Consider the following 18,120-nt stretch of genomic DNA (forward strand, 5'->3'; position numbering starts at 1 on the left):
AAAAGAGAAGTTAGGGCCTAGGAATGTAGCTCAGTTGGTAGAGTGCTTGCCTAGTGTCCTGGTTTGCTTTCTATTACTGTGATAAAGACCATGACCAAAAGCAACTTAGGGAGAAAAAGGTTCATTTCTGTGAGTTCGAGGCCAGCCTGGTCTCCAAAGTGAGTTCCAGGAAAGGCACAAAGCTACACAGAGAAACACTGTCTCGAGAAAAAAAAAAAAGAAAAGAACAGAACCAGCTAAGAGCTAAAATGTTTCAAAAGTTGCCACCCCAATTACAAAACATGAAATCTAGAAAGGATAAGGACTCTATCTACTAGTTACCTCCTGTTTTAAGTTCTTGCTCTTAAATTTCTCACTGGTATGTCCCTCAGACCAGATGTGCTAAACAGTCTCATAGCATCTAACTTTAGTGCTAAAGAAAGGAGAGAGGAAAAGAGAAAGGGGGAACCAGAGATGAAGAGGAGAGGGAGGAAAGGAGAACCAGGGGTGTAAGGGAAAGGCAAGGTAAGCGATGAGACCTGGGAAGGGGATGCACAGCTCTGCATAAGGAAGGCGTGCGTACCTGATGAAAACAGTTCTCCCTTGGCTCACATCGGAGGATAACTTCCTCTTCTTTTTCTTTGAGACTGGGACATCTAAAGTAAAAGACAACAACAACAACAAAACAAAACACAAAAAAACAAAAAAACTCAAAAAGACAATGCAAGTCATATGACAAAGGACTAACTTCTTAAATATTTTATAGAAACTAATTCTTAAAATTTTAAATGGACAAAGGATATAACAACTAAACATATTAAAAGTTGCTCAAACTCAAAGCAAAGCAAAGCAGAGGAACTGAGGGTGTAGCTCAGTGGTAGAATGTGTGTTTACCATAAACAAGGACATAGGTTCAATCCCCAGCTGAAAGAGAGAGAAAGGGGGAGGAGGGCACAGTTCAAGAAAAAAGATACTACTTTTTACCTAAACTGGCAAAACAAAAGTGACCAATAGAATCCAGTACGGTAAAAGTGTGGGAGGAAAAATCCCCATCTATTGCTGTGGCCATATAAATTAGAACATCTGAGGAGAAAGCATGTACACATTCACTACATACTATATTGCATGTATATGCACATGTTTCTGCTTATAAATGTGTTAAAATATTCTCCAAGTACACAAGAAACAGAATATTGATTCTCTCTGGGAATATGGTTTAAGAGGTTGATGATCTGGGTAAAAAGCAAACTCATTGCTTGAAGAATAAACATTAAGGTAAGTGTGATGGCTCATGCTTAGAACCCTAGCACTTGAGAGGCTGAGGTATGAAGATCTCAAGTTCAAAGACAGCATGAACTTCACTATGAGACCCTATCAAGAAAAAAAAAAAAGAAACAAAAATGTAAAAAACACTTACATGCTATGTGCAAACAAACAAATTTCTGGGAAAAATGATTACTTTGGAGAATTGTTGGAATGGTGAAAAACTTTTGATTTCTACATTAAGCTCCTTTGTGCTATATCCTTTAACTTCTTATTTGAGCCCCCCTAGGTTTTCAGATTCAAAAAAGAAAATGACAGGAGACACATGAATCCAAACTGCAGGTCTCATTACGCTCTCAATATAAAAGCCTTGACTCTATCCTCATGAATAAAAAATGTTTATTTCCTCTCTCTTCTGTGGCCAAACGAAAACACCAGACAACAGAAGGGAGAAAAACACCCACTCCAACAAGCAGTTATTGGCCATTTCTGTCTAATAACCCCCAATAAAGGGAGCAACATAGATTGGTAATAGTTCTACAAAATGCTCCCTGAAGTCCTTGTTAAGAATCAAACTGTGTCTCTCCAAAGCTCATATAAAAAGCCTTAACGCCTCATGCCATTATACTTGGAGATGGAGACTTCGGAGAGGTGATTACGGCTAAGTGGGGTCACGCGGGTTGGAGGACTAGTTTCCTTATCAGAGAAGAAGAAAGACCAGAGTCCTGGGGTGTTTTGCTTTATTCTCCTTGGCCCAACACGTGGGGGAAAACTATGTGAAGACACTGAGCAGGGAAAGTCTGTAAGGCAGAAACAGGGCGCCTTGGTCTGGGGACATCTAACCCCCAGAACTATAAGGAAACAAATCCGTCTTATTTGAGCCACAAGTCTGTATAATTTTGGTATGGAAGCCCAAATTGAATTTATAGCTCTTTATCTCATCTCAAACTCAAAATTGTTTGTTTTTAACTCATTTACATCTCAAGTCAAAAGGTTTTTCTCAATCTCTTTGTATTTAATCTGTTTATCCAGTTATTCATTCAACTTAGACAATTAGAAGTGGTAGCGCTCTCAATATTAAGGCTAGGTTTTAAATTTCCTAATAAAAACTCTAAATTCTCAAATATCATTCCAAACTTATCTTTAAAACAAATAGGGGTTGGGGATTTAGCTTAGTGGTAGAGCACTTGCCTAGCAAGTGCAAGGCCCTGGGTTCAGTCCTCAGCTGGGGGGGGGGGGAGTAAATGAAATAAAAAGACTCAGAATGTAGCTCAGTTGGTAAATGCTGGCCCAGCATGCATGAAGCCCTGGGTTCAAACCCCAACATGGTATAAACCAGATACAGTGGTGCACACCTGTAATCCTTAAATTCATGAGGATGGGTTCAAGATCATTCTCATCTACATACTGGGTTTGAGGCCAGCCTAGGTTATAGGAGATCTGGATCAAAGAAGGGGCAGAGGGGGCAGGGATACAGCACAGTTAGAGTGCTTGCCTTGCATACACAAGGTCCTGTGTTTGATCTCTAGCACCACATAAACTAGGAGTGGTGGTGCATGCTCATCACTCAGGAGGTAAAGGCAAGAGGATCACAAGTTCAAGCTCATCATCTCCTATACAGCATCATCAAAGTCAGCCTGGGCTACATGAGATCTTGTCTCAAAAGAGAGGAGCGTGGGAAGGGAAAGGGGGATACAGGGATGGGGAGAAAAGCATTGGAAAAAAGGAAAATAAAGGTTGCCTTTTTAGTAGTTAACAAAAATTTGATAGAAAAACTACTTGAAAAGAGGCCTGGGCAGAACTGGTATACATTTCTCAGTAATTTATTCAAGGCTGAAAGGCATTTGTGAAGATCCCAGCAAACCTTCATCCTCTTGTTCTTCAGCACTGCTACCACTCTGCACCGTTCCTCCACCGTCAACGCTACCTCCTCCTCCCTCCCGGTCACTGTGCTCATCAGAACCGTCTTCCTCGAGGCTTTCTTCAGGAGCTGCTCTCTTGACTGCTCTGCAACAGCACAGTTCAGAGCTCATCATCTGGGCTGACACATAGCTACTGAGCTTTACTACCTACACCAAGTTTGCAGTGGAGTGGGAGCAGGAAAGGCAAGCGTACTTCCTCTCAGGAAAAACGCTAGGTCTTCCCCTAGTGTCTCAGAATAGACCTACCTCTTCTGCATTTCCACACGAGTGGTCACTGCTGACTTTCTACTTTCCTCTTCTTCATCATCTTCTTCATCATCATCATCATCATCACCATCATCTTCATCACCATCATCATCTTCTTCTTCATCATCATCATCTTCTTCTTGCTCTTCCACCCTGCCATTCTTTTTACCTGATTCCTTACGCTTGTGTTCACTGCTCTGCTTTTCATCTGTGGAGGAAGGTAAAGGAGTTCACTGACTATCTAAAACAAGGTCACTGTAACAGGAATAACTAGTAACTCAAGTTCCTAGTCCTCTTCAGGATTTCCTCTTGTTTTTCTTACCATACAGTCAGGCTTCCATTTCTGTCAGTTCCTCATCCTCAGATCCAATCAACCACAGACCAACAAAGACTGTTTAAAACCCTGTATCTGTACTGAATATCTATTTTTGGTCAATATTCCCTGGACAATGCAGTACGACAACTATTACATAGTTTTGTATTATATTAGGTTTACAACTAATCTAGAGAGGATCTAAAGTGTACGGAAGGATTGCATTAATTCTATAAGAGATTTGAGCACCCAAGGATTCGGGTAACTGAGCATAGTCTGTGAATCAATTCCTCAGAGACCCCAAAAGACGACAACATACAATATCAGCAAATATGAGAGAAAACAAAAAAGCAAGGCAGTCACCACCTACATTAGATTCCTCTTTTTCTAAGTTAAGCCTGAAGGTTAACCTGCTCCAGAAAGAGAGAAACAGCAACCAAACTCTTCAGACAAGCCACCATTTACACACCACAGCAAAAACATTTGCTCACTCTGGCCCTCCATGAACTTTCATTTCAATGTTTAATACTCTGACACTCTGGTGACTTAAAAGCATTGTAAGTTTTCTCTCTCATTTTTAAATTTTTTTAATTAAAAAAATACTATTTTATGCATATGAGAATGTTCTGACTGCTTATGTAGCTATGCATGAGCATGCAATGCCCTCAGAGGACAGAAGAAGCTATCAGATCCCCTGGACCTGGAGTTAAAGACAGTTGTGAGCTACCATGTGGTGCTCAGATCCCCTAGAAGAGAAAGCAGTGCTCTTAACCAATGAGCCCTCCAGCCCTGCTCTCTCTTCTTAATGACTCATTAATATGGGATGGTGAGAAAAGAATAAGTAAAGGGAAGAATGAACAAACTCAGGCCCCTCCTCACTCACATCCACACCTCAGAAGTGACTTTAGACTCAAAACATAGATCCGGGCCGGGCGGTGGTGGCGCATGCCTTTAATCCCAGCACTCGGGAGGCAGAGCCAGGCGGATCTCTGTGAGTTTGAGGCCAGCCTGGGCTACCAAGTGAGTCCCAGGAAAGGCGCAAAGCTACACAGAGAAACCCTGTCTCAAAAACAAACAAACAAACAAACAAACAAACAAAAAACTCAAAACATAGATCCTAGGTTTGAGGATCAGCTCACCAGACAGGCCAATGCAAATCAATAAGCAGACCTGAGCCCACAGGGATTTGGAGATTTTCCAGGATACTTTTTTTTTCTTTGGCTAATATTATGCTTTGGGGATCTCCAGCTCAATATTCCCACTATCCAGAAAAGCTCCAATATGTGTCAGGCACGCCCCCCACACATACACACACACTCTTAATCCAGCACTTGGGAGGCAGAGGTAGGCAGATTTCCGTGAGTTTGAGGGCAGACTGGTCTACATCACAAGTCCTAGGACTACACAGAGAAACCCTGTCTCAAAAACAAAAAACCCACAAGAATTGTTTCCACCCTCGCAACCCTCCTACCTCATACTAACACAGCTTACCTGGGGCAGAAGCAGGCTGGGTGTCTTTGTATTTGTCCTTTGCCACGGCCCAATCTACAGCCACAGTCCGCCCTGTCAGACAGAGAGGTGGGATCAAAGAGACTTCCTTCTCTTTAATATCCCTACTTCCCACCCATCAAAAGACAGTCACAGTATTAGTGGAGACAAAGAAATGCCAATTCTGAGACTATTGGTGTTTCTGTGAGCCTAGCCTTCGGCTCTGAGCCATCTCTCTAGCCTGAATACTGGTTCTTAAAGATAGAGGCAAGAAGATCTTGAGTTCCAGACCAGCCCAGACTACCTTGTAAGATACTGTTTCAAAACAAAAACAAAACTAAAAATGCTCTCAATAGCTTGCTGTGGAACAATCTTTTTGTACACTATGAATATTTTTGCTCTCATTGGTCTAATAAAGTGCTAAATGGCCAATAGCTAGGCAGGTAGAGGGCAGGCACAACAAAAGAGAGGTGGAAAGGACAGCAGAGTCACCAGGCAGACACAGAGGGAGCAGGATGTATAGAAAATGAGATCACAAGCCATGAGCCACATAGCAACACATAAATTAATAGAAATGGGTTAATTTAAGTTGTAAGAGCTAGTTAGTAACAAGCCTAAGCTGTCAGCCAAGCTCTCATAATTAAGTCTCTGTGTGGTTATTTGGGAGCTGGTGGTCCTGACCAAAAACTCCGCCTACAGTAGCTCCTTTTAATCTTAACCCTTTAACAACAGAAATTCAGCTTTTTTTACACAGCCACTACACTTTGATAATACAAGGTAAACAAAGAATTGTGTTTCCAGTTACATTGCCAAGAAGCAAAACAGACATTCTGGGAAAATGGAAATCCTGCTCAGAAGTTAAGTAGGAACTAAGCTGATCCCTTCCATCAGCCTGGTACCTGATGATACCAAGAACAGACTGTCAGGCTAATAATCCATGGGTATTGATAAAGAGTGGTCCAACTTGGCCGGGTGATGGTGGCACACACCCTTAATCCCAGCACTCAGGAACTCAGGAGGCAGAGCCAGGCAGATCTCTGTGAGTTTGAGGCCAGCCTGGTCTACAGAGTAAATTCCAGGACAGGCTCCAAAGCTACACAGAGAAACCCTATCTCAGGGGAAAAAAAAAAAAAAAAAGAGTGATCCAACCAAAACAGAGGAATGTAGGCACTAATGTGCATTTATCAGCAGTTCTGTCTGGGATAGTCATTAGGAACTTCCAAAAGACACTCAAACCAAATGAAGGGAAGGCTCCTGGCATGAGTTCTTTCAAGTTTAACCTAAGATCATATACTAAAAAATTTTCACCAGGGCTGGAGAGATGGCTCAGAGGTTAAAAGCACTGACTGCTCTTCCAGAGGTCCTGAGTTCAATTCCCAGGAACCACACGGTGGCTCACAACCATCTGTAGTGAGATCTGGTGCCCTCTTCTGGCCTGAAGTCATATATGCTGTATACATAATAAATAAACAAAACTTAAAAAAAAAAATCTTTTTTTTCACCAAATATTTTAAGTGTGGTGACACACGCTTGTAATCCTAGAACCAGGAGGTGGAGGCAGAAAGGTCAGATGTTCCCTGGCGACTTAGGGAACTCATGGCTACCCTGGGCTACACGAGCTACCATTTTAGCAATGAGTTCCTAAGCGGTAGAAACAGCTTTTGAACATTAAAAAAAAAAAAAAAAAAAAAAAGGCGGTTACTGTGCTAATTCACTCAAGTACCAGAAATAACTAGGTCATGGTATGAGTGTAGAAGACTCACCTTTTATCTCTTTCATATTCATGCCTTTGAGAGCTTTTCCTGCTTCAAGGAGGTTTTTGAACTGAATAAAAGCAAAACCACGCATCTTTCCATCTGTGAGCAAATGTATAAAAAGTTAGAGGCAGCAGCGGGGTAGCCCAGAACAGAACAGGAAGATCACAGTCATCAGACTGACAAAACAGTCCATAGCCTGCCAATCAGCCAAGAGGTCTCTGCCCCCAAACAACAGTTTTATATCCTCCTGAACTCTGGCTTTAGGAAAGCAATAATCAAGACCAGCGGTACTGACAATGAGCAACCTAAAGACATCTTCAGGGCCATGACACTAGGACCTGAGCCTCACGACCTGTCCAGTACTACGACAGGTACTGTGCAAATATCGTAGTGTCTAGGGCCACAGAGGACACGACAAAAGGTTTATTTTCCATTCAATAATATGGAAAAACTCACATTAAACTGTCTTCATCAAATCCGCACCAAACGAAGGTGTACACATACCTGGCTTCCTTGGGATATTCACCTCCAGAACAGTTCCATAGGGAGTAAATACCGTTTTCAAGTCATCTTCTGAACACTAAAGCCAAAAGGAAAATGAGAAATATTATCACAGCAAATAAATATGAAACATCTACTAAGTTCATTGTCTAGAAAGAGTCTGAATATTTTTATTCCTTTCTTTGAAACCTTTAAGACTAGAAGAGTGAACATCTGTGAAGAGATGACAGCTGACTTTGTATCTAAGCAGCCAAAAAGAAAAAGAAAAAGGGCCAGACATGGTGTCCCACACCTGTAATCCCAGCACTCATGAACTGGAGTCAGGAGGATCAGGAGCTAACGGCTAGCCTTGGCTAGAACATCTGAGGTGCACATGAGCTGCAAGAGACCCTATCTCAAAAGGGGAGGAAGAGAAGTTGGACACACAAACCTCTGTCTCAGTGGTAGTCTCCTCTAAAGGAAAGCATCTTCACATTTAGTGGACTTAATAAGTTCTTTAAAAATTATATTTATTTATTTAATTTGGGAAGAGAGCAATGCATGCTCATGTGTGTGGGAGACCAACTCCCACCTTTTTTTTGGTTTTTCAAGACAGGGTTTCTCTGTGTAGCTTTGGTGCCTGTCCTGGAACTCGCTTTGTAGACCAGGCTGGCCTCGAACTCACAGAGATCCACCTGGCTCTGCTTCCCGAGTGCTGGGATTAAAGGTGTGCGCCCCTGCTGCTGCTGCTGCTGCTGCTGCCGCCGCCGCCGCCACCACCACCACCACCACCACCACCACCACCGCCGCCCGGCTCAAAAGGGCTTTTTATAACAATGCCAAGGGAGAGGCAAAAGACTTCCCCTTGCCAGATCAAAGCACACCGTACAGCCATGTGTAGACCCTTCCAAACACCTGGTAAACACGCCCATGGTCAAATCATCCCCTTATGCAGCCCTGCTGGGTGAAGCAAGCTCAGATTCTCGGACCCTGAGTAAGTTCTAACTAGGAAGCCTCTGTGGGTCTCTACATAAGTGTGTAGAAATCAGAGGACAACTTCCAAGAATTGGTTTTCTTCTTCCACCATGTGGGACCCAGGGATCAAACTTGGGTCATAAGGCTTGGCAGCAAGAACCATTTTGCTTGCCCCTTGACAAAGAGGCCCATTTTCCCAATTCAACAGGCTAAGGTTTATTTTCCAGTAATAAATACCATTTTGGTGGGGAGTTCCACTAATGAGCACGCCTTGGTTCAAGCATCCTTCAAAACATGCACTTAGTTCAATTGCTTACCTTAAAGCTGAGGTTCCGGATAATTAATCTGGCTTTCTTATCTGCCACTTTGGCTTTTTTGGGCTTTGGCTCCTTCTTTGGGGACTCTGAATTTTCTAAAAGGTAAGAGACATGGGATAAGTCTGCAAACCCACTTCTAGGCTAGATATAAGTGAAAAAGGTACCAATACAGACGGCCTCTGCCATGGGGTCACGTGTGCAATACCCAGGAATACCTGAGATGCAAACGAATGACTGTCAGATCACAGCACAAAGAAACTAGGGAGCCCTGCTTCCAGAAGTACCGCCCGGCTCTCGCCCACCTCTCATCTTCACAGTCCCCCTTCCTCTTGGAAAATTACTAGAAACTCACCATGTTTCCTCTTTTCCTTGGACTTGTTCCTCAGTTTTTTCTTGGCAACAGTCACACTGATCTTGCAACCTTCAAAGGTAGTGATCTCCTTGAGTGCCCTCTGAACATCCTCCAGCATGGAGAACGTGACATAGCCAAAGCCTCGGCACGCCTTACTCCCTAGAACAAGGCAAGATGGAAGGGGCTGAGAGCAAAGGCCTGTGAGCAATCTATCAAAGACACAAGTCTCAGAAGGAAAAGAAACAAAGCTAGCACTTTACTCGGGACTATGAGGCTTTCCTCTCCCTTCCAATTTGATATCTTTATGTTATTGCCTCTTTTCGAGACAGGGTTTCTCTGTGTAGCTTTGCACCTTTCCTGGAACTCACTTGGTAGACCACGCTGGCCTCGAACTCACAGAGATCCACCTGCCTCTGCCTCCTGAGTGCTGGGATTAAAGGCGTGCGCCACCACCACCCGGCGCCTTGATAATCTTAAGAATATGAAGGACTCATGACACGCATTAGACCCTTGAAGAATTCGATATCAAACAATGAAAGATCGATCAACAGAAGGGTAGGAAAATACATATGGTAGATTTGAGAAATCAGATTATAATAATGCAGTCTTAGAAGATATTAGCAATAAATGAGTAAGGCCCTAAAAAAACCATTAAGTCATCAAGACCTTGGCATTTCAGTATCAAATTAAATATTTCCAAAGAAGGTATAAATCCCTGGCCTCACTTTAGCTTCAGAACACTCCAAGCTAGGTAACATGAATACCACTCCTTTCCAAAGAGTAATTTGAGAAAGAGAGAAGTAAGTGAATGTCAAAACAATAAGAACTAGCCGGGCGGTGGTGGCGCACGCCTTTAATCCCAGCACTCGAGAGGCAGAGCCAGGCGGATCTCTGTGAGTTCGAGGCCAGCCTGGGCTACCAAGTGAGTTCCAGGAAAGGCGCAAAGCTACACAGAGAAAACAAAAAACAAAAAAAACAAAAACAAAAACAATAAGAACTAAGCTAAGGGGCTGGAGAGATGGTTCAGTGGTTAAGAGCACTGACTGCTCTTCCACAGGACTGGGGTTCAATTCCCAGCACCCAAATGGTGGCCTACAACCATCTGTAACTCTAGTCCCAGGGGATGTAACAACCTCTTCTGGCCTCCAAGGGCACCAGGCACACACTTGGTGCACAAAAACCCAGGCACATAAAATTAAGAAATCATCTTTAAAAGAACTATGTTAATGCCTCCTTGCCAGCCTCACAGTCTTTCATGAGACTCCACACAGAAGAGTATCAGGACCAAAAAGATGGATAACTCACAATTACTCACCACGGCCCTTTGGGGGGGGAGGTTAACAGTAAAACTGTAATTAATTTCTTGAACAAAAAAGGGGGGGAAAACAAACAAAACAAAACCAATGGTGATGTCTGCCCACAACCTGCAGCAGAAACAACTCTTGTGTGCTGCTTCCCTTTAAATACTCTTAAATCTCCTCCAGAGTACATACAATATAGCACAGGATAGTAATCTACATACACTGGTTGCAGAGCTGACATGTGGCACCAGAAAAAAGCAAACTATGACAAGGAGACTGATTTCTTTTCTCTTGGAACATGCTCTCACTAAAGTCTAGCACTCATCTTTCAGAAAATAAAAAAAAAAAAGAAGACCCTCCTCTCAATCAGCACAACCAAAAACAAAGCTGCTCAAACGTGAAGTTCAGCTGAGTCAGTGCGGCACATGCCTTTAATCCCAACACTTGGAAGGCAGAGGCAGGCAGATCTCTTTGAGTTCAAGGCTAGCTTGGTCTATACAGCAAGTTCCAGGACAGTCAGAGCTACACAAAGAAACCGTGTCTCAAAAAACAAACAAACAAACAAAAACAAAACGAAACAAAAAAGGGGGGTTAATGCCCTAATAAAGGCATATACAATAATTATGCCTCCACAAAGAACTGCCACACACACACACACACACACACACACACACACACACACACACTCAGAATCTTCACAATCATAAGAAATGCCATGCCAATATCTCTAGGGAAAATCCCACCTCATCTCCATGCCCACCCCTCCTCCACCACTGGAGTACAACACTTGTTTCTAGCACACCTCACTTGTCTGGATAGGAAAGTCCACAATTTTTCTTAAAAGGGGTAAGAGAGACTGTTAAAGATTTAGACCAAGAGCACCAGGTTTGAGGTAAGGGTACACGAAACTAACATTCCACAAAGATGGGCGTGGCACTCCTCTAAAGGCTTTGGCAACTTCTCAAGTTCAACGTGCTAGGCCATGGTGGATGATGGTGGTCTTTGGCACCACTTGTAAAGCAGTATTAATGTCCATTACACCTCCAGCAGCAATGCCTTCCTCGGCTCTGGTGGTGGGTTAGGGTGAAGCAGGATCTTGAATGCACCTGAACTTTGTTTCCCTGAAACTGGGCAATGGCAGCAGGAAAACAGACATTAATTTTTCTTTCTTTTCCTTGTTTTATTTTTTTGGGACAGGGTCTTAAATAACCCAAGTTGGCCTCCACTCCTTGATCCTCCTGCCTCCGCATACCAAGTGCTGGAATTACATCACATACCACCACTACTCCTGCCTCAACATTAGTGTTTCTTTAAAAAAAAATAATAATAATAAATTAAATTTTTAAAAATTAGGTAACATATTTATTTACTTATGTGCATCATGCGTGTGCGAAGGGAAGGGAAGAGAAGGGAAGAACTTGGCAGGAGCTGGTTCTTTCTGGTCCTGGTGCTCAAAGTCAGGTTGTTAGACTTGGTGGCAAGTGCTTTTAACCTGCTAAGCCATCCTGCCAAGCCTCAACAGGAAAGTCTCTTTATTTTTATTTCATGTGCATTGGTGTTTTAACTGCATGTATGTCTGTGTGAGGATGTCGGATCATCTGGGACTGGAATTACAGACAGTTGTGAGCCGCATGCCATGTGGGTGTAGGGAATTTAACTCAGATCCCCGGAAGAGCAGCCAGTGCTCTTAACTGCTGAGCCATCTCTCCATCCCAGATGTTTCTTAAACTGTGGATTATTACCCAGTAGTGACTGACTAGAATTTAATAAAATAAAAGTACATCCATATATGGTAAAGGATAAGTATTTGTAAGAATTTTATTTGTTTTATTTGCTTTCCTTTTTTTAAAGACAGGCAGGGTCTTGCTATACGGCCCAAACTTAACATTTTTGTGTGCTTGTATCCAATTGTGATGAGCCTCTGTATATCAAGTTAGTGGAGGCCCTTTGCACCAAGCACCAACTCAACCTAATCAAGATTAATGACAAATAGAAACTAGGAGAGTGGGTAGGCTTCTGTAAAACTGATTTAGGGGGAACCTGTAAAGCAGTGGGTTACAGTGGTTAAGGACTATGGCAATGAATCTTAGGCCAAGATGTCATTGAAGAGTACTTACATGCAAGAAATGAACAAATAAGAACTCGGGCTCATTCTTTAAAAAAATACATTAATATACAGCACTCTCATTCACCCCTTCAGCTGTATCTATACTTAAAATGACAAAGAATCAGGCAGATGCCATGGCTTACACAGCAGGCAGAGCCATGTTTACAACCTTAACTATAACTTGTTCTGGAACTAGAAGCTAAAGATGGGATGATTATTAGCACATATCAGGCTCCCAAGTCACATACTCAGAAACCATGGAGGGGAAAGGAGAGTCCACCAGATGCGGGTTCTCACCAGTTCCTCTGTTGAAAGGCAGAGATAGCTACCTCCACAATGCCTGCTGAGTTAAAGGAGAGCTAAATAGATGTTCTGGGTAACAAAGTATCTATCCAGGGGTCCCAGGAAAGGCTTGTTGAGAAAGAAATGCTTCTGCATGAAAATCATTAAAATTATTTCATTCTAATCCATGCCAATTCTCCAAACTAGGTAATCTAATGCATGCCAAGCAGAATGAGAAGCATACTGCAAGCCGGTCAATCTCTCCAGTAACTCAGGCCAAAATCCTTGGAACCAGACCTGACCCCCACAACTCCTCTTTGGTTCATACTCCATATCTAATGCTTCAGCAGATCCTATTTTACCTTAACAAATGTCCACATACAAAACAACTTTGCCCACTTCTATTGCTATTATCTTGGTCCAACACCACAATTTCTCCCCAAATTATTTTTAGAGCCTACCAGCTGGCCCCCTCTCCTCTATTCACTAAACGTCTATTCACCACACAGCACCCAGAAAGTCTTTCAAAACGTAAGTCTAAAACATCAGTCATTGCTCTCTGCTTAAAACCAATGACTTCTCCACAAGAGAATAAAAATCTGTAATGGAGCCGGGCGGTGGTGGCACACGCCTTTAATCCCAGCACTTGGGAGGCAGAGCCAGGCGGATCTCTGTGAGTTCGAGGCCAGTCTGGGCTACCAAGTGAGTTCCAGGAAAGGCGCAAAGCTACACAGAGAAATCCTGTCTTGGAAAAAAAAAAAAAAAAATCTGTAATGGTCGGGAAGGTCCTATCTGACCTGGTACTCGGGTCCTCATTTTCTAATTCTTGTATCCACTTCCCTTGTCTCCCTGGCTACCCTGCTCTCTTCTCATACAAGGACACATCTGCTTTAATGTCAACGTTGCTGCTTCCTGAATTCAGACTCTTCTATCCCTTAGGAATTCTAAGTTCACTCTCTCCTCAGACAGGTCTTCCCTAGCCACCGTACATACACACACACACCTCCCTAACCCCCTCTTTTTACTTTATTTTTCTCCTTAGCATTTATCACCATTATCCACATATAATTTGGTTATTTATTGGCTGTCTTTCCAACCATAAATACGTAAGAACAGGATTTCTGATTTAGTGTCACACGTTTGCTGTACCCCAAGGACGACCAACAATGTTGTGGAACATAGCTGGCATTCAAGAAGTATTTGCCAGCCGGGCGGTGGTGGCGCACGCCTTTAATCCCAGCACTCGGGAGGCAGAGCCAGGTGGATCTCTGTGAGTTCGAGGCCAGCCTGGTCTCCAAAGCGAGTTCCAGGAAAGGCGCAAAGCTACACAGAGAAACCCTGTCTCAAAAAAAAAAAAAAAAAAAAAAACCAAAAAAAAAAAAAGTATTTGCCAAACAAACAGATAAATACTAAGCATACTAAGAGCTCCACATATGCTGGTCAAACTGAGCCCTCTATTTACCATACAAACTTCAAATCATTAAATGTCCTTAAAGCTTATATTCCTGTATTTAAAAAATGGGATTAAGACTCTCTGCCATGTAAGATTGTTGAGAACATTAAATAAGTTAACCTATGTCAAGCTAAACACCCTCCCTGCCTGGCAATCATCTGACTCAACAGGCCATACTGGTGCTTTATTAAATGTTAGTTTGGGTTGTTCGTTTGAGACAGGGTCTCACTGTGTAATCCAAGCTGGCCTGACGAGGCTATTATAGACGAGGCTGTCCTCGAATTCCCAGCAATCCTCCTGCCACAGCCTCCCAAATGCGGCGATTACGCCAGGCTAATAGGTTAGCCTTTGAACATTTGAACACGTGTAACAAAGGGGAAAACGCAACAGAAACGTTAAGTGGATGTTTTGCCTTTCATAAATTGACTCTATTGGCCAACCTACAGCAGAGTCAGTTTAGAAAAGAAACTTAGTTCCCGGTCCCGTACCTTCGGAAAGGGGGAAGAACTGGATGCTTGTAGCCGGGATGGCTCACGTCATTTAATCAGAGGATTCAGAAGGCTGAGGCAGGAGGGCTACAGAGTGAGATCCTTGTCTCAAAACAAACTATAACTACACAGCTCCCTGAAATTCGGGGTGTTCTGGCTCCCAGGGGCACCCAGCCCTCTCCGCCATCCCACTCCTTACCTTTCTCAGTCACCACGAAGCACTGCTTCACCGGACCCACCTGACTAAACAGCTCTTCCAGCTGCTCACTGCGAGCCGAGGGCGGGAGACGGCCCACAAATAGAGTCAGACCCGCCATGAGACCGGGAAACAAGCCTGTGAGGCCACGAGTGGACCTCACGGGCGCCAGCGAGTCCAGGGATGAGTTCGGGCAGGAAGACCACGCCAAGTTGCCGGGAGACTCCGGAAGTACCCGTTGCTCAAGAGTCCGGGGAGGAAGCTCAGTGGGGAAGGGAAGAAAAGTTCCGGAATGAAAAAGAAAAATGACGTCCTGGGGGCGGAGCTTCCTGAGCGACAGTCTACGTGCTGTCCTAGCACTACCCCTGCCACTAAGTGAAACTTGACATCAACAATTTACCCTCTCTTAAAATCTTTCATTCAGGAGATCGATCCCAAATTCATCAAAACAGGCAGAAGTCATTTTTCCTCTAAGCCTTGCCCACATCTGACAGAGTGGGTGTTCAATAAATTTTCTGAAGGGTCTCCACACATTCCCAAATTACGCGCAAAAACCTCGGCCAAAACGTCATAGACACAAGAATGTGACATACGTTATTTGAACAATTTTCATATCCTCAGAAAACATGAGACAAAGTGTCACCTGGCCTCGGAGACAAATTGTATCTACTAAAATTCGCATAGAACAAATACTACAAAGTTATATTTTCAATAAGTACTTATTGAACTCCTACTATATGCCAGGCATTAGGGATAAAACTGGTTGCCTGAAAAAAGGCAGGAACCCTGCCTTCATATAAAATAGTATGGAGCGAGAGACAATTTTTTTAATCTTATAAAAAATGTCTGCAAGATCACATCAGAGCACCCCCAAGCCAAACATAACACCCAGCTATATGCACAGACCTAGAACACACTGCTGCACAGAGAAAGAACATCTTCCTTCGTGTCTATTCATCAGACAGACTCTGGGCTAACCACGGTATTTGACACTCAGTGGGATCACTGTCTGTCCTACATGGAAACTGCTGCACTTGGAAATGCCTAGCTGCAAAAAGTACCTGAGACACTTTTAAAATCGTTACTTTTCAATTACAGCCACATAGTGGGTAGAAAACACCACAAAGGATGAAAGGTCCAGTGAAAATTCCCAAGAGCCATCCACTTCCAGCATATTTGGGGTAGATGAATGGATGACTTTTGGTAGTGATGGGGGTGGGGACCGCTAAGCATGAAATTTATGAAGCCCTAGCTAACTTCAAATAAATAGTATGTGCTTTTGGAAAAAAAGAGCCCATACCACAGTTATATTTAAATAGATAAATCAGGAGAAAGAGCACTGAAATAGAAAAATAGATTGTCAAGGCTACCATTAAGTCAACCCTATCCAGCATAAAGAGTAAAATGGGCAAAAGGAGTTAAGTAGAATCTTTTAAATAAAGTTGGTTTGTGGTTCCATATTCTTTCCTCCACCCCACAACCACCTTAAGAGTCAAAATGCTGCCAGGTGGTGGTGGCGCACACCTTTAATCCCAGCACTCGGGAGGCAGAGCCAGGCAGATCTCTGTGAGTTCAAGGCCAGCCTGGTGTACAGAGCGAGTTCCAGGACAGGCACCAAAGCTACACAAAGAAACCCTGTCTCAAAAAAAAAAAAAAAAAAAAAAAAAAAAAATCAAAATTCTATCCTCAAATACTAAGTTGTAAGTTTGGGGAGCCTAGTCATAGCTGTAGTAGATATAGGGGAGTTCAATATACATTTGTAAACCTCCCCCCGCCCACCCCACCCCACCCCAAAAAAAGTTCTAAATACCCTAAATTCAATTTTTCATTAAAGGACAAAAGACTAAACTCCCTGTGTCCATCAGGGGGCAGCAAATACCCATAGTGCAGGGTTCTCTGTCCCTAGTCGAATACACAGTAAAACTGACCCTTTCTATCTTCCCCTTTATTCAAATGTAGATTCCCCCATCTGTTTCCTGCCCCCATCCCCTTCTATCCATTCATATTAGTTAGGGCGCATGGTTCTTCAGTCAAGAATATTTGCTCATCCATCTACTCAGGACACATGCAGTGTTCTTTATTAAATAGTGGGAGCCACGGGACCCTGTGAGGTGGCTTCCAAGGGAAATAAACTGCCGGCCTATCCCTCATCCATCAATGTGCTGAAGCCTGGAAAGGAAGGAGGAGAAGCCTGGGTTGTTCTTAGCCAGCCTTTCTCGGGCCCCATCCCTATGGCTCCACTCCTCACTCTCCCCATAAGCCAAGCCTTCTATAAGATTAGGTAGTTCTTATTCTTTCCACTTCTCACAACTGTAATAATTGCTTGTATTATTAATGACTCTTTCTGTAACTAGTGATTGCATTTCCTCCACAAGACCTGAAGTATCACATATTCATGGCTTATGCCCTTTTATCCTCATCACCTGACATATTATGAGCATTTGATAAATATTTTTAATAGAGTGGATGAATTCATGAATGAATGAAAGTTGTCTCTCGGTCCCTCCCAGTACAAAGGTTTGGAACTGCAGGATGTATTCCTTCTAAGAAGTCTGCTTTGGGTTAAGGGATAAGGCCCGAGATGAAAAGGTGGAGCTAACTGAACACTTGGCTTCTTTGTAAGTGAAAGGGGTAAGGGTAATCTTTTTAGGATTTATTTTTATTTGATTTATGTGAGTGAGTGTAGGGGTGTGTGTGCATGACATGTGATGGCGAGGTGCCCATGAAGGACAGAAGAGAGCATCAGATCGCCTAGAGCTGAAGTCACTTTCAATTGTGAGCAGCCCAATGTGAGTTCTGGGAACTGAACTCAGGTCCTCTGAAATAAAGGAAGTTTCTCCTAATTCCTGAGCCATCTCTCCAGCCCTAGAAGCAATTCTTATGAAGGAAAATCAACCAAGTGTTGGATCTGGTGAGTAATGAGAACTATTCCTTTTGGCCTCTTTTCTCATCAGCTGCATTCAGAGCTCTCAGACAGAAAACAAGTGTCTGTGAGAGATAAACAGAGACAGACTGAACCGGGAAGCTCCAGATTTGGGCTGCTGTGCTCAGGGGAGGGGAGCACATGAAGCCAATCGGTTCATTGAGGAGAATGAGCATGAGAGCAGCTGGGAGAGGATGAGCATGAGGAAGAGAGGACAGAGGACTGGGTGCAAGCAGATGCAGATGAGCAGCAGCTGGAAGGGAAACCGGGGCTAAGAA

The 18,120-nt window shown here is 43.2% G+C and overlaps 1 protein-coding gene across 1 annotated transcript in view; it reads right to left on the reverse strand.

Moving 5' to 3' along the window:
- The window catches only part of Rbm28 (RNA binding motif protein 28), a 36,231-nt gene extending 20,764 nt beyond the window's left edge, over nt 1-15,467 (reverse strand). Inside the window, exons 1-9 of the mRNA XM_059257461.1 lie at nt 14,923-15,467; nt 9,093-9,251; nt 8,741-8,835; nt 7,473-7,548; nt 6,975-7,067; nt 5,215-5,286; nt 3,411-3,618; nt 3,107-3,249; nt 563-635 (exon numbers count right to left, since the gene is read on the reverse strand). Coding sequence (XP_059113444.1) covers nt 563-635; nt 3,107-3,249; nt 3,411-3,618; nt 5,215-5,286; nt 6,975-7,067; nt 7,473-7,548; nt 8,741-8,835; nt 9,093-9,251; nt 14,923-15,040 — 1,037 coding nt within the window. The 5' untranslated portion in view covers nt 15,041-15,467. The remainder of the gene's footprint in view (nt 1-562; nt 636-3,106; nt 3,250-3,410; nt 3,619-5,214; nt 5,287-6,974; nt 7,068-7,472; nt 7,549-8,740; nt 8,836-9,092; nt 9,252-14,922) is intronic.
- Between the last annotated feature and the right edge of the window lie 2,653 nt (nt 15,468-18,120).

Source organism: Peromyscus eremicus, chromosome 3, assembly GCF_949786415.1.
Source record: "Peromyscus eremicus chromosome 3, PerEre_H2_v1, whole genome shotgun sequence".
NCBI lineage: Eukaryota > Metazoa > Chordata > Mammalia > Rodentia > Cricetidae > Peromyscus > Peromyscus eremicus.